Here is a 16,673-nt window from a genome sequence, read left to right on the forward strand (position 1 = left end):
CCGTAAGCAGGCTAACAGAAAGACAATGCCAAAATATGGCACTTGTTACTATGTTGCATTGTTTCAAAGCAGCTTTATATTAAAGACACAGAAATTAAACAGGAAATTATTAAAAATGGTGTATATGCATAGAAAAATTTAGAAAAAATTTAGAAAAAATAAAAATTGTCACAAGGGGGCTGTGAGGCCCTGTGCAACTTGATGTGTGAGACATTACTGGCAGAATAGTGGTTGTGAAGAAACTGATCTTAGTTGGCCATGCTGGAAGACCAACTGACCCACCAGCTAAAACCAGATGACCCACCAGCTTGACCAGGCTGGAAAGACCAGCTTAAACCAGTTACTTCCATATTAAACCAGCTAGACCAGCCAACCAGCTTAGCCCAGTTTCCAGCCAGGCCAGCATCCAGCCGGACTAGATAAAACCAGGGGTGTATTCCAGAAAGCTGGGTTAACTTACCATTAGATTAACCCTAAACTTGCTTTCTCATGTATGTCAGTTCCAAAACACAGTTTAAGAATTAGTTCAGTAAATCCGCTAAAAGTAACCCAGAGTAAATGCACACTCAGGGTAACAAAATAAAGCACTGATTCTTGAAACTTTGGCAAAAACATGTCCCACTAAGAAAAGTGCTAATTTTGTTGGAAATTAATAACATTTTCATGAAGAAAAAGAACCAAGGGGGTCCTTTGCACATATGTAACATTCTTTTATAGGTTTATTTTTATTTTTTATTAATTTAATGATTATATGCTGGCCCATTGCCTACAAAATCAGCTGTCCTCCGTTAAGAGAACATAATTTCAACTTGATTAAAAAAGCCAAAAGTAATAATTGAATTGAATAATATATTTACCACATGAAAGAGTACATTGTAATATGTATTAAAAACTACAAACAGTGAGTTTTGAACAATATTTACTATTATTTTGTGATTGCTCAAAATGTGTCCCACATATTCGTCACCACTGTCAGATATTTATAAAAAGTGTTTTTGTACAGCGAATCCTTTTTGTGAATGCTAGTTTACACATTTGTGACTATTTTTCTGCAACTTTAAAATCAGAACACATTTACTATCATATTTCATTCTTGTAAAGCTGCTTTGAAGCAATGCAACTTTGTAAAAAATCACTATATAAATAAGTCTGGCTTGACTTAAAAATGAAATACAATTTACACCACTTTTGGAAATTACAAATGTGTATAAGTTTGTGTTTGGTTACATTTAATATTTCATTTACTAAATATGATCTGTTCTACTTAACTTTAGCACACTCTAACAAATGTCTGCATAAGCTTACAGCGTACACACAGGATAAGGTTTATTTATTTATTATTTAAAATGTATTTATTCATTTAATTTATTGATTCATGAATAAATTAGTTAATTACAAATTTAATTCATTCACTTATTTTGTCTACAGTTGGTGATTGAGGAACATGGCCTTGACCGTCAGGTTTTGTTCATTAACACAGTATGAAAATATTCTTGTCCTCTTAAAGCAACACTATGTAGTTTTTTTACCTTTAAATAATGACTCTAAAATTATTTCAGTGATAGAACAACTTTTAACTGGACAAATTGTACTGTTGCTGCAACCTGAGCAGCCTCCTAGCTGCTACAAGCACACTCTGAAAGTGGCGGTGGAGGGTAGGAAACACAGCCCCGCCCCTCCCCCTGCCTGCAGAAGAGTGTCTGATACCAGGCACTGTTGCGCTTTTCAACCACATGGGGGAGCTGTAAGTCATTTTTACATGGAAACTACGTAGTGTTGCTTTAAACCTGAAATATGAACACAAATTCATCCTTCACTCCATGGAATTCATCACTCGGGACCTTCCGAGGGGATTTTGTTGATTATCTGTAACAGCTGGTGAAGTAAAGATGCAAGTCTGTCATAACCCTTTCAGGCAAAACCTCTCCATCAGCTGAATATACTCAATTGCACTACTTGTAAAAAAACACACACAAAATAAAATAAAAATAACATAAAAGTTGTTTGATGACATACTTGTGTAAAAATCCACCTCACCTCTGTGAATGTTAATGCACATGACAGTAAAAGCATAAGCTTGTTTAGAGCATAAAGGTAAAATACAAACAACACTATGAGCTGTTTAGACAGTTAAGTTTGTGCAAACATACCTTACAAAAAACATCTGAATTCATGCCATTTACAGTAGTACAAGAAATGACTATAAAAGGTTAATATACAGTATGTTTGACATATTCTTGACCAATCATTGTTACATGTAACATTTCTATTTTATATTGATGGCAAATTCTGTGTGTGTGATAGAGCCACCAGTCATTATGTGAAACCCTGTTAGTAGACATCTTAAACCACTGGTTTATTCTCAGTGTTAAGTGTAGATAAATAAACAAGGTTTAATGAATGGTTTCAGCGTGAGGATCAGTTGAAGAGAGGCCAGAGGTTAAAGCATTGATTGTACACAAGTTTGAAGTCCTACTTGTGTCATGCATTTCCCAACAATTATTGTCTGCAGACTTGGCTGAGTCTCTTCTTTGGGATCACAGGTTATAAAAGTGAGTTTTAACATATTACAACAAAATGCTATCAAATAATTACACTTTTTGTTCCTATAAAATGCAGAAAACATCAAGACACTAAGATGTAAGGTGGGACAGGTGATGTACCCAGTGGCCCAAAGTTCTGTGTGTGTGTGTGGGAGAGGGGCGGAGCTATTCCATAAAACAAAATTACGAATACGCCAGGTAAATTTTGTTTATTGCCTGTGAATTCTGTTACATAAAGCAAACTTAAACTAGTTCAAACTCAGTTACACTGGCATATTGTGCTGGGCAGGCTTACGGTCCTGTTAAGCCTTAGTTTTTGCTTAACTAATAACACTGGAATACCATGATATTACTGCTGACTCTTATGCATGCTGCCATTTTATTTGATTTTATTAACCACTATCAGCTTAAAATTGAAAGAAAATAAACTTCTATACTAAATTAACTAACAACAATAATTTATACAATATAGAAATGTGTTCATTTACAGTATATAGCATGTGAAAGGCATATCAAATCATTAGACGTGCCACAAAATAAGTTTCAGTCTTAATTACCTCATAGAAGGTAAAAGCTACAGCAGTACAATGGTAAAAAAATGATTTTAGCTTGAAAACAAGATTGTCTGTGATGCAGAGAGGGTATTTCATTTTATACAAAACACACAAGTCACACAAGTTTTTATATTTTTTTTAAATAAAATGTTGCTCTTAGAGTCCAGGGATCTCCACCGTAGTGCCCGCGGGTACCCCACATAGAGTTTCTATTGTTATTTATTACATATTTTTTACATTAGCTTGGCTTAGTTTACATTTGTTAACATTTTAAACAATACTAAAACAGATCAACAAGTAAAATAAGATAAAATAGTAAAACAAAAAAACTTTTGAGAAGACTTGTTCACAAAAGGGTTGGAGACCCCTGCTTTAGTCAATGCAAGTTATTTAGAAGATGTACAGTATTTGTGTCTTTCTGCAGTTAAATTTTCAGCTCCAACTTTCTACTCTTCAAAAGGCTGAAATTGCTGGAGCCGGGCCTGATGTGCATGATAAACACTTTTGGTGCTTCAATCTCCTTGTTAGGAGCCCTGTGAAAGGTATTGCTTAAAATGGGCTTATGTTAACTAGTCTGTACAACAAACTTCTTTTGGCTTTTAGTTGTCTAATGCCAAACAATTTTGGGATCACTGTGCACTGTTTAATAACATGACTTCTTATAAACTGTGTATGTGTTGACTGTGCTTAGATGTGTTACTCCAACTGTGGCCTCCTGTAATCAGAATTTACCAAAGTTAAAACCAAAAGACCCATACAATCAAAAGACTGATACACACATAATGGCTCATACAGTATATCCTGTTTATTGAAAGGTCTGCTATTGTTCAAAGGCCATTTGTTATCAGATAAGGTCTGGTCACCGATGGTAGCTTGATAACAAGGACATCACTCCAGAAGAACCACAACACACAAGCACCTTCAGTGTAAACACTTTTCCCTACAAGCACTTGGTCCTGCTTCTATTCTACATTGGCGAGCCATCCAATGACTTCTCAGCCAAATACAAGAAGATCTCACACATTAATTCTAACATAGAGAGAGATGGGGCATAGGCCTATTAGTTTCTTTTTGTTTAATCAACACATCTCATTCCATTACTTAATTAAAAATATTTAACCAAATACAAGTACTTCATCTACCAAAAACAAACTATTTAACTTCTGCAGAGCAGACAGAATATATGTCAGGGTTAAATAAAGAAATCATTTGAACATTGAAGTAGGCAGATCTTTGCATTTGTTCGCTCTTCTTTCAATTAAAGAAAAAAATAATTACACAAAGAAAATTAAGCAACACCTTTAAATCAAACCAAACTCTCAGAAACTACCTGCTTTTTTAATACTCTGAAGAAAAACACAACATTCAGCAATTAATTAAATTACATAACATGGATCAGTCTGGTAGAATCCGAAATTGTAATTAAGATTATATTACATAAAATACTTTACGAAAACAGGTATAAAACCTCTGACACTGGATTCTAGCTCATAGTGACAAGCCCAAGCGTGAGGACACAGCACATGCAATCTCCCGTTCAGCACATTATTCCCAAGTGAGAGAGAATGTTGTTAGCAGACCTGAAAAGGGTTAAGACATGCATCCTGTCTTTATCAAAAGGTTTGACCTCTGGCCGGCTTCAGCACAAATCTAACACAGATTTGTTGATCTCCGGGTTGGTCCAGTCATTTCTCAGGTCATCCAGGTGGTTGTCAAAGTCCACCAGATGCTCGTATGATTTGCTCTCTAAGAGAGCGGAGGTGATTTTCTGTGCCTCTAGCCAATCCTCAAAGCAGTCACTGCAATATAAACAGGGTTAAAGATAACATCCACTCTTATGTTTTCAGCTTTCTGAGCTGCTGTCAAGGAATCAAAAATGTTAAAGTTTGATAGATGCTGTCATGCATTTAATGTTGTTAAGATCTGATCAAAATGTTCATCAACCAAAAAGTAATAACTGGTACTCAAACACAAGCTAAACAAATGGCATTGATAGCATAAATGTTGTTTGAACAGTGAGTTTAATGTAAGGTGCAAAGGGGTAAAAGGCATCTCAGAAATGCACGATTCACTCACTGTCCACAAGTGAAAGTCTCAGTAATGGGCTTTAAATGTAAAAGAGAGAGTGTGCATATAAAGTCAGCCAGCTTTGTCACAAATCGACAACTAAGAAAGGAGAAGGGCTTTAAGCTTTACGTTTCTAGGTACATCCATAATAATAATGGGAAAAATCGCTCTGCTAGTTCAGCAGGGTAACTTATAGACCAATTTAGAGTAGACATCACAGTTACGTCACTGCAAGCTGCGCGCACAATGCGGTTGCAGAAAAACAGTGGAAATGAATTAGACACGAGTGAAAAGAGCAAGATAACTCACTAGAAAATGTCCTGTTGTGCTGTTAAGTGTCAGAATAAGAAAGCCAAAAAAGATGGCTTTCATTTTTATAGAATACCATCGTCAAAGACATCATTTGAAGATAAACGTAGGTGTTTATGATTACAATAAGCCCTTAAAGGCGGAGTCCACGATGTTTGAAAAACGGTTTGGAAAAGGAGACGGGCCGACTACCAAAACACACTTATAGCCAATCAAATCAAATCAAATGCCGGGTTGCGTATGTGTGGGGCGGGTCTATCATCAGAAGGTCCAGATTCTATTGGGGTAGGGGCGTGTTTGTTTAGGTGATTTCAAATATAAACATTGGCTTTCAAACATCATGGACTCCGCCTTTAAGCGGACAGAATGGAGCGAGGAAATCATCTGGAAATCTTTTAATAATTAAAATAGAAAATAAGTAGAAAAGATGTCCGGTGTTCTGTCGAAGTTTGTTCCCTCCATGTGTTTCTTATAGCGTTTTTATCACGTTACAATTATAATTTATTAAGGAAGAAATAATAGAAAACAGGAAAATTATGAAATATTTAATAAACGCTATTATATATAATACATGATAGTATTGCATTTACATGTACTTTTAGCGATTCAGACAGTAAAAATAATTGATTTAGCAAAAAAGAACAATACATATACATTACACACATACATGCATATCAGTAGCCAAGCCATTTAAACTTTTTATCTATCTAAAAAATAAACGTAACGTGATTAAAACACTATAAGAAACATTGCACTAAAGGGAAACATAGGGGAATCAGACTTCGACAGAACACCGGATCCATAAAAATCCGTCATCTCTGTTTGCAAACACGAAATTGGTCTATACCAGTGGTTCTCAACTCCAGTCCTCGGGACCCACTGCTCCGCACACTCAGTTCAGTTCATGGAATCTATCCTAACGAGCTGATGATCTGAATCAGGTGTGTTAAATAAGGGAGACATGCACAATATGCAGAACAGTGGGTGCCGAGGACTGGAGTTGAGAACCACTGACTTATACTGTACCCGATACCTGGGCTCAGTGTATCGGCCAATACCGAGTCATTGTCATATTTATGACAATATCAAAACAATTTGACTCATGCCATATTGCCTAGAAAACCGCAACTTTTAATTTGGTCTAATTAGATTCAATGAATTGTGCTAAGCTATGCTAAAAGTGGTACCGCCAGACCCGGAGATCGGCTGAATGGATTCCAAAACTGTGGGGGAGCTGGAAAATGAGCATATATTCAAAAAAAATCAAGCAACCCTGAACACGTTGATTAGCTGCTTCAGCTGGGTTTAATTGGGGTCATAACATTTTAACCCTGCTTCGTTTCACACTGCATGCATTTGACACCGCAATGCGGGGTTAACCCCACAAAAGCAGGGCTAGCAGCAGGGTTTCATAACCCAGGGTTAATTTCGGGGATAACCCCACTTCTACTTTACAAGTGTGAAACGATCCTTAACCTAGGGTTAAAATCAGGGTTTACAACAAAGATAACCCAGGGTTAAGCGCAGTTTGAAAAGCCCTAGAGTTAATATTGCCAGTTCCAGTTATAAATGTAACCTTTTATGATAGCTGAAATGGCTTAGCTGGCTGAGATTTTAGCGCAAATAAGTCATCATCTCTGTCTGTGTATAACCCACTTAAATTACAGAAACGTGCATGTGATCTCAACATATTGGCACCATGAAGTGATCTTTAGATTTTACTATTAATTTTTGACTATTAATTATGATCTAATATAAATCAAACTCGAATGAATTCCATTAAAGCAAACTACTTATAATTGTACAGAACATACATAAACACTCGGGTAGGCATAAAACAGATTTATGGTTATAACCGTTGGTTATAAAGTATACTCACGTGCTTGGCTCTTTGCACTTCCACTTGCTGTCCTGATGATCATAGATGAGGAGGACGGGTACAAAACAATCCATTGTAAATCTGCTGTTATCCAGCTGAAGTATGATAAACAATGCAAACTTACTGTCAGATCACATGCTATGGTTGTAATATTGTGACTTAAATGAGACATAACTAACTAGTAAATTACCATGATCATTGTGGCCTCACTGAAGTTTTCAGAGATTCTGGTGGCAACCTTCTCAGCTACCTGATTTGGTCTAAAACAGTTGAAAACATCACAACACACACCACCGCATATAGACAATCACAGTGTAAACAATAAACAGCAAAAACTTTACCTGGCCTCCTTAATACGCTCGTTTGCTTGATAATAGCCAGCGATGACATATTTGTTCTCTTTGCACCATGTGTCAATCTGAGAAAAGCAAACCAACTTTATTAGATTTATAATGTAGTCTTTACCACAGCTTCTTTGTGATTTTAATTACAGATTTTTTTGTGTCTAAATAACAGTCAGTGTAGTTGGTGTTTTGATAAAATCATCAATTAAAAACAAATCTTGTAATGAAATTGATGACACAGTGTATAACTCCGCCTCACATCTGGCAACAGTTGCATGTAATTCCATGCGTTCATGCCATGGCAGAAAAAAGGTTAAAATATCATCAAGTGTTATTTTTCCAGTTCTTCACCTCGCTTTCTGGCCCGGATTGGCCATAGGGAGGACCAGAAGAATTCTCGGTGGACCGGTCAGTTTTTTTGGCCATGAGGGCCGGTGTTGTCATGCCACTGTATTGTTACAGGGTTGCTGTCCCTAAGCAGCCAGTACTTATCCAACCCCACTCACGTAATTTGGGGGTGAGATTTGTCACCGCCGCTTTGTGCCCAAGTTGATTGTGCCCTGAGTCCCAAACACTTATTAGAAGAGTTCTCTATAACTACAATATTTCCAATTTTTTTAATAGCTCAAAAAACACCTTTTATTTTGTGCCATCACTTGTGTAACTACTCATGTAAGAGTCTTTAAATAGGGAAAACATGGAAGTGTTTAGTGGGAGGCTTCTAAATTTTTCCCTGTTTGGATCCTAAGGAATGAATGGGGCTAGGCTAAATGCTAACACATTCATGACGCACCGTACAAAGATTAAGTGTACACACTAAAAGTTAGGCATGTATTTATTCGTCTAAATTTAGGTAAGAACATAGTAATAATAATAATACCTTTATTATTATAAGTAGTAGTAAAATATTGAATACCGTTGGTGTTTTACTCCAAGTGTGTTTTTCAAATGTTCAAATGAAGGATTTTTGCAATTGACCCTTCCATAAGCCATGCCCGAAAACAGCCTCAGGACAATCATGGTTTAGTAACCGTTATTAGGCGCGGGGGTCTGACAAGAATTCGAGTGAGGGAAACATGCCGTTGTGAATATGGATTGTGTAAATCTGTTCCCCGGTATCCTAAGAGTTTGGATGGGGTGGTGGATTTTTTCCCTTCCCAAATCTTAAAACCCAAGAAGAGAATGTCGGCCGTGGATCAAGCAGTGTGGAATTCACAACTAAATATCAACAGGATTAAAGGGACAGTAAGTAGGGTCCCCCCCATCTAGTGGTAAAACGGTATTTTGCATTCAAACAAATAGTGCCCCCTAGCACCCCGCTTTTTCAAATGCATGTTGCAACTACGGTAGCTGTTATGTACTCACTGATCTCCTTGTCCAGTTCAGCTGGTTCACGTGTTCTGATCACAAAATGCGTTATGGAACGGGTTGTGGGAAGCTAGTGCTTTTTGTCCCTCTCCGCTATTATAGTTTTTCAATATGGAACGACATGGAAGCCTAACCCGTTTACAAAGCTTACAAAGAAAAGTCAAATCATTGGCAGAAGTCATTTGACACCAATGAGGACATATTTATGAATAAAGACATTGATTTTGATTAAAAAACTACACATTGTACCTTTAAAAAAAACACATATGTTTGCTCCAGAGCAAGCTAATGTTATGTTAGCTGGCTAGCTAACTCAGCACATAATTGCTTGGAAAAAACGACAGTTCTTTGTTTATAATGCATATATTTAAACATAAAATAAGACGATTAAAGACAAGACGGAGGCTGAATGACATACTTAAACATTTTTTTTAGCATTTTGTTAAAAAGTACCCTAATACGATCGTGGCCCTCCTGGGGTAAATTCTATAAGCGAAAGAATGTTTTTATTTCAAAGTGGTCAGGCTGATGTATTGTGTTTATTCCACTGTTTGATTTGTAATTATTAGATCATTGTTTTTTTACAAATTTTACTTACCCTGCTGTGCAGCTGTTCCTCAATTTGTGTGTTTTCTATTTGAATGGTTAGCGTATGAGGTGGCTGCTGCTTGCGCTGAGACCTAACGTTATATAACAAATACAATAAAACTATTCTCTAATCGGTTGCATATTATGTCATGGATATATTCCTTGAATGCATACTGCAGTCCTTTTTGTCTTGTTCTCTCAGATTTTTCACCTGTTCGTCAAAAATGAGTAATTATCTCCTTGGGAATGTCTGACACTGGTGCATACCTACTGTAATAGACTTGCCAGGTGCAAAAGCTTGACCGGTGTAGCAACAATAACTAAGGAGGGCGGGGCTTAGCGAGGGTCAATTGAGAAGTTTCTTTCTGTTTCACCCATGTTGTTTTAATAAAATAAGTTTGTGTTTTTTTTTGTTGAGGGGGCTAGAAGGGAGTCTCGCCCAGGGTGTAATTCCATGTACAACCGCCACTGGCCCCGACATGCAAAAATGAAAGTAAAGCAGATCTACCATTGACATTTAGCAGGATGTACGTTTATTGATAAAACTTTTTTAAATAATGAATCAATTACTCTTCCTACATAATTATCTTATCAAAGACTTTTGAAATATGTATTCTAATGTCTTACACTTAAGACATTTTCAACAATATAGTTTCTTACAATTTGATAAGCAATCAGATGCAAAATATTGAAGTAAACTCAAGTTTCCCGTGTATGGAACGGCGCCAGTGAAGGGTTTAAGGAATTTTGCAGCTTTAAATGGAGCAGCTGGTTGTAAGAACATTGCTTGGAAATGTTAATGGCTGAAAGCGCAGTATAAATGTCAGTGTATATCTCACCAGTGTAAGTGCAACCTCCAACATGGGAGCGAGCGCGAGCGTCCCATGAAATAGCGGCACGCAGTCCACGCAGAGCGTCGCGTCTCTCGCGCCGTCTTTCCGCTTGAGCTTCTCGGCCACCAGTAGTCCGTTAACGGCGCAGTGGGGATACTTAGCGGCGTGCAGCAGCATCTTACTGTACGCCTGAGTGCTCAACTTTAAGGGCATGTTTACAGATCAAATGCTCTTTTCTTCAACGAAACCTCTTAACAGGGGCGTTAATCTCGATGCCGTGATATGTATGGATAAATAAAGCGTTATATACTCTGACTGACACTGTCACTAAACTAAAGCACCTGATTATTAAAAGTCCATGTTACACGCCGCACGCCCGTTTACTACACGTCAGCTGCCTCCATTCTGGAGCTAACGAGTACAGCTGATCCTGGGCCAGCCGGCCATCCCTGTCTCTCTCCTGTATGATATTGTGAGTGTGCATCCGGAAACTGATCCTGAATCAGAAATGACCGTTTCCGCACATATGAATCGGAGCCAAAATGGTTTCTGTAGGAAAAGTAGTTTAAGAGCTGAATCGTAATAATGTAAGTATAAAGAAAAATTACTAAAGTTATATGTGATATTTATTAAACATTACGTTTGTGTTTTTGTATAATTATATTGAAGCATAATGTAAAATGTATTTTCATTTTGTCACCCAAAATGCCTTGCGTTGTATTTCCGCTTGTATTCCGTGTCACTTCCTTTATCCTTCTCTGACTGAGCGGGCGACGGACGAACGGTAGTGTAAGGTGTGTGAGGAAACAAAATTCTTTATAATATTGCAAATGTGTAGACATTTCTGTAAAGCTCTTTATTGTTTGTTTTAAGAAACCGTTAATCACTACCTTGTGTGTGTTTTGCGACTGGTTTTTAATCTATTTAGGCTGTATTAGTGACATTGAAGAATGGTGATTTCTGCTTTATTTTAGCATTAGCTGTAGATCAGTACATGTGCTATAATTTCTTAACCCCAGCGCGGCAGATTACACGCACACAATGATCTAAAGTTACGGCGGTTATGAATGCACTTTGGTGTATTGTGGAATTGAAGGTGATTGCTTAGTTGTTTACCGAAGCTCAATGATATTTTGACCTTGGAGTGAGCCGGCTAACTTAGCTAACGTTGTAAATGTAAGTTATTCTTTTTAGCTAATGCCCAGCGTTTGTATTGATGCATTATGATGTTCTATGCTAGTCACATGTTATTTAAACGTAGTTAAATAATGCTATTGTATTTCCATTTTTTAATCTATACACCAATGCAGAAAGTACAAGGAACAATAAAAACATATATTTCATATTTAGTTGACACATAATGCGAATTTTTTTAACATAAATGTTACGTTAAATTGAATACGGGCAATTTGACATTGAAAACACTATGTACGATTTTTGAATTAAAACATCCAAAATCACTGGGACAATTTAATATTTATTGTTTACTGGTTTATTTGCATTATCCCAAATCTTTGAATCCAGGGAAATTAGCAGTTTTAATCAGTGTACAGCCAGAATTTAGCCCCGGGTATAAACTTGCGCTATGCGTTTTTCCCCGAAATTTGATGCAGATTGGGCGATTTTCTGTTTTGTAAATAATAATCAAAATGTCCTCATCATAAGCAGATATTTTAAATGTAAAAATGTCACTAAGGCCAAAGTTTTTTTTTGAAAAATGATGACTGGTCTTTCTGAAGAGTTTTACAACATCCTCCACACCATGCATTATCAGACACCGATATTACCTGATACACTGCTGTCATCATTTCTTGCTCTTTGCTCTGTTTTTTTTTTTTTACCGTGGCTTTGTAGGATAAAATAGTAAACCTGATAAATTATTTTATTTTAAGTATTTTTTTTTTTAGTTTAGACTTAATAGGGCATTTACTTAATAGGTTATTTATGGCAAATCTTTTCCAAGCACCATTACAGTGATGTGTAAGTTCATTGTTGGACAGATCTGTTGTTTCAACCGATCATTTAAACTTATTGGTTCAAAGTAGTAATTTTGCCAATCAGACGCTTTTGTGTGCTAAACTCGGCTAGGCATCACAAAACTGTAACAAAGTGTTACTGTAACAACACGGAAAACATTTTCTCGCTGGATATGATTTGGTCTTCCGACCTTTCATAATCGTGTGAGTTTTGTTTTGAGGAATATGTGCGAGGGAGAAAGCAGAGAGACAGTTTGAAGACAAAAAGTGTGCGTGCGAGCGCTCCGCTCATTCTCTGTCACACAAACTTTAAGATCATCACTCATTAATTTCATTAAATGAGACCAATCTTTGTGACCACACTGACAATGCACTGCGAAACATAAGCTTGTTGCTCTGTTGTACTGACTGCTTAATTCACGTGATCCCACCACCGTTTACTAAATCTCTTTACTTTAGTCATTTCAGTAAACACAAATCCTAATGCTATAGAATATAGTGATATTTAAGAGAATTGTGTGCTTCAAAATCTTCTACCTCTAAAACATTGAAATTGGATCATCAGAAGGAAATGAACTTTTTACTTGCAGTCATGTATAAAACACACATCATAAATGTAGACAGTCCATGCAAAACCTAAATTAAATGTAATTTAAACAATAGCATAAACATTCATAGACTTGCGATTGCCATGTGTGGAATTATTTTCCAAAACCAGTTCAGCGAAAGTCCCACCCTGTTGCTAATCTGATTGGTTAAATTAGGGGTTAAATGTAGGAGTTGATACCACGTTGCTTGCCTAGTGTCAGTGCATAAGCACCAACGGGTACTTGTACACTAATAGTGGGACCGCCAGCATATGTGCCGGGGCATAACCCTGGATGACACCGGCCCAGTTTAAACCCTGATTGCTCTGATATGAATGTACACAATACATATATGGTCAATACTGAATAATTTTGAAGAATATTAACTTGTCAACAGTCTGTCAATAATTTTTTTGTTTTTTTTATCCTTTTGTGTTGGACCAGTGCCGTATAGGCTATGCATCAGTTTTCATTAATACTTCTACGTCGTTGTTCGCGTTGACATGCAATTACAGATGCATGTTACTCCTGTAACCTACAGTATCAAGGCAAAAGCCAAAGTTGAAGCAGATTGTTGTGTGCTTTGTTGGAGATGCATCAGCAGTAATGGTGGTAAATAGACACTTTTGTTGCAAAAAAGTGCTGCTGAACTTGGTCCGAAGATTGATGTGTTAGTTTTTGATGAGGTACAAGGCTAAGCACAGCCGTCAACAATAGCTGCAGCGTAGGTCTGATGCAAAATAATAAATCATGCTTAAAAGGATAGTTCACATAAAAATTTAAATTCTGTCATCATATACTTACCTTCATGTTGTTCTTAACCTGTTTTAAGTTCTTTATTCTGTGTGAGACAAAAGAATGGCACTGTTACATTTTTAGATATGTCAGTGCGACCTCTAGTGTTGAAAAATACATGGATGGCATGGTGTTTTTGCTTAAATATGTTTTAATGTAATTTTATCTCTAGTGTAAATATACCCAAGAATGTGCAAATAATAGTTTAAGTGTACCATACATATGAATGTGTCATGTTGTTCATACACAGGATGTTGGCGACACGAGCATTTCGTCTTCTTGGTAACCGGGCCTTGTCGACTTCCATCTGCCTTCGTGGTGGACATGGTAAGTAAATGCCAACAGAGTTCCTCTTTCTGATAATAAAGAAATCTTTGCTTACCAGTTATTGAATGGAGTGTGTCATGATTTTGTTGATGTTAGGAGTTGCTAAGGTGGAGGACTACGCACTCCCTGCATACTTTGATCGACGAGAGAGTCCTCTTCCTGACATCAAGTTTGTGCAGCAGTTGAGTGCTGAGCAGAAGTCTCTAATAGAGAAGGAGAAAGGCTCCTGGGCTGCTCTGTCCAAAGAGGAAAAGATTGCATGTGCGTGATATGACCACTATAAACCATCAAGATTTTTGGGTTGTTTTCTTGGTTTTATGCTAATTTCTTGATCAATGATTTTCAGTGTACCGCATCAGCTTCAAGGAAAGCTTTGCTGAAATGGGAAAGGGAACAGGCGAATGGAAATCAGTAGTTGCTGGAATTTTCTTTTTTATGGGATTCACTGGCCTTGTTGTCTTGTGGCAGAGAAAGTATGGTAAGTTTTTAGTGAAACAAAATTATCGCCAATACTGCTGAATACTATCTATGCCAAAACATAATTTGTAATCCAAAGATTTTGTTATTATTGGCATAATGTTGTGTTTTGTCTCCTTTTAGTTTTTGGAGATGTTCCCCATACATTTGACCCTGAGTACAAGCAGAAAGAATTACAGAGAATGCTTGACATGAGGATCAACCCTGTGGAGGGCTTTTCAGCTAAATGGGACTATGAAAACAATACCTGGAAGAAATAAATCAATGTTTCTTAAATCTGTTGGACCATGTTGCACAACTCAATAAATTAACTAATGAACAGATAAGTCTGTATTTATTTGCTCACATGATGACTCTGAATACATTTTGGAAGGTTGCTTCCTCTTAAGGCTCCAGTGTATTATAAAAATAAAATGTCATTATGTAACACAGCTCTTGCCTTATTGTCATTACACACAAACATGTAAACAGTCTTTCTGAGCCTATTGGGAATATTTTTTTTCTAAAAAAAAGTTTCTTGCTGCCAAAAGGGACATAGATGTTGAATACAGTAAACTTTTTGTTTAAAATCTATTTTAACCTTAATTAGGGAATCTTACTTCCTTGTCTGTAATTTTAGATATAAACTCAAAATGCCCTAATGTGGAATCAAAATACACTAGTCAACAATTGAAGTGGATCAAAACCTTTCATAAAAGTGTCTTAAAACCTATACCTAATACCTGTTCTTGTTTGATGAACTTTTTGGATCCACTTCAAAGGTAGACCTAGTATAGATACTCTGCCAGATACATGGGATAACAAATATTAAAACAATACTATTAAAACTAGTTTGTTTATGTTTCATATTTGACAAATGATTCCTGACATAATATGATGTTTGTATTGATGTTAAGAGATATCTTGTATTTCCGATATGCCTTGGACATTCTTTAACAGCATAACAATGTAAAAGCTAACATGGATTTCCACCGTTAGGTTTATACTTGTATCTATTGGAATTTTTCTATCAATCAAATTCATCTTTAGTGTCGTTTATGTTTGGTCAAAGAATTGTATTCGCAAGACAAGCAGAAAGAGTTTGTAACAATTGTGGCTAAGGAAAAGTTTAATTAAATAATTGAATTATTTCAGATTATGTGTATGAACACAATATCAACAATCATGTTTTACATCACCAGTATGTCAGTACCGGTATTGTAGTATACATAACATGTTGGTTTAGTTTTTTTGTATTTATCTAATAATTTTAATAACAAAGACTCACAATAATTAAATCTGTCTGTCTGTGTGCTGGAATTCTTTTAATTTAAAAAAAAATGTTTTTGGCAGAATATTAAATAATATTTTGAGTTTAGACAAAGCTGTCTGGAAAATCAACAGTATAAAAGGTGGGTCATGAAAAGGTACTTGGCTGGTGAATGACAAAAACTTAATGGCTAGTAATGATACTAGGATTGATAGTCATGCCATAAGATATTTTGATATTGAAATTAAAATAAAATTTTCTTCATACAATGACAAGTAAAAAATGTACTTGCTCCTAAGAGAAGAAACTCTATATTTTTCCTGCACACTTTTGGTGGGAGTCGTGGGACCCTTAAATAGATTAGACCTGTATAGTGGGTTGTGAAAGGAAAAGTTTGCCAACCCCTGACCTAGACCACAAGGGTAATGCAAAAGTGATTTTGCACAGCATATGCTATGCTATCATTATTATATGTAGGGCTTGCTGCTCTATTTATTTTTAAAGACATGCAATACTGCAACTTACAAGGCTAAGGGCGCCACACCAGTAGGTGGTGCTAAATCTCCATTGTTCAGTGTGATTTTTTTTGCCAGCACAAAATAACTTGTTTCACAAAAACACGTAATGTACGTTAAACACGTAATTTAAACTACGAGATAACGCGTTAGTTTGACACATTTTGCACCTAAATCTTTCGACCCATAGACATTATATACGTAGACACAATAGGCTGAGCTGCCTATTGGAGCTGACGTATCGGGCGGCCGCCATCTTGGA

The 16,673-nt window shown here is 36.5% G+C and overlaps 2 protein-coding genes across 2 annotated transcripts; one reads left to right on the forward strand and one right to left on the reverse strand.

Moving 5' to 3' along the window:
- Positions 1–3,882: 3,882 nt before the first annotated feature.
- Positions 3,883–10,965, reverse strand: emc8 (ER membrane protein complex subunit 8). The gene is made up of 5 exons (XM_065275750.2): positions 10,492–10,965; positions 7,694–7,770; positions 7,543–7,612; positions 7,353–7,447; positions 3,883–4,896 (listed from the first exon to the last, which is right to left on the reverse strand). The coding sequence occupies exons 1-5, from the start codon at positions 10,696–10,698 to the stop codon at positions 4,737–4,739; spliced, it is 609 nt and encodes a 202-aa protein (XP_065131822.1). The 5' UTR covers positions 10,699–10,965; the 3' UTR covers positions 3,883–4,736.
- A 233-nt stretch (positions 10,966–11,198) lies between these two features.
- cox4i1 (cytochrome c oxidase subunit 4I1) lies at positions 11,199–15,078 on the forward strand. The gene is made up of 5 exons (XM_065275751.1): positions 11,199–11,279; positions 14,094–14,170; positions 14,267–14,431; positions 14,517–14,648; positions 14,771–15,078. The coding sequence occupies exons 2-5, from the start codon at positions 14,095–14,097 to the stop codon at positions 14,905–14,907; spliced, it is 510 nt and encodes a 169-aa protein (XP_065131823.1). The 5' UTR covers positions 11,199–11,279; position 14,094; the 3' UTR covers positions 14,908–15,078.
- Positions 15,079–16,673: the final 1,595 nt, after the last annotated feature.

This window comes from Paramisgurnus dabryanus, chromosome 9 (assembly GCF_030506205.2).
Source record: "Paramisgurnus dabryanus chromosome 9, PD_genome_1.1, whole genome shotgun sequence".
In the NCBI taxonomy this organism is placed as follows: Eukaryota; Metazoa; Chordata; class Actinopteri; order Cypriniformes; family Cobitidae; genus Paramisgurnus; species Paramisgurnus dabryanus.

What these genes read in the sequence shown, in the direction of transcription:
- emc8 (XM_065275750.2), bottom strand. Translation starts at nt 10,698, where the DNA reads ATGCCCTTAAAGTTGAGCACTCAGGCGTACAGTAAGATGCTGCTGCAC. An exon ending in GAGCGTATTAAGGAGGCCAG is followed by an intron (nt 7,613 to 7,693) that starts GTAAAGTTTTTG and finishes CAACTGTTTTAG; the next exon opens with ACCAAATCAGGTAGCTGAGA. An exon ending in AAGTGCAAAGAGCCAAGCAC is followed by an intron (nt 4,897 to 7,352) that starts GTGAGTATACTT and finishes TTTATATTGCAG; the next exon opens with TGACTGCTTTGAGGATTGGC.
- cox4i1 (XM_065275751.1), top strand. Translation starts at nt 14,095, where the DNA reads ATGTTGGCGACACGAGCATTTCGTCTTCTTGGTAACCGGGCCTTGTCG. An exon ending in CAAAGAGGAAAAGATTGCAT is followed by an intron (nt 14,432 to 14,516) that starts GTGCGTGATATG and finishes AATGATTTTCAG; the next exon opens with TGTACCGCATCAGCTTCAAG. An exon ending in CTTGTGGCAGAGAAAGTATG is followed by an intron (nt 14,649 to 14,770) that starts GTAAGTTTTTAG and finishes GTCTCCTTTTAG; the next exon opens with TTTTTGGAGATGTTCCCCAT.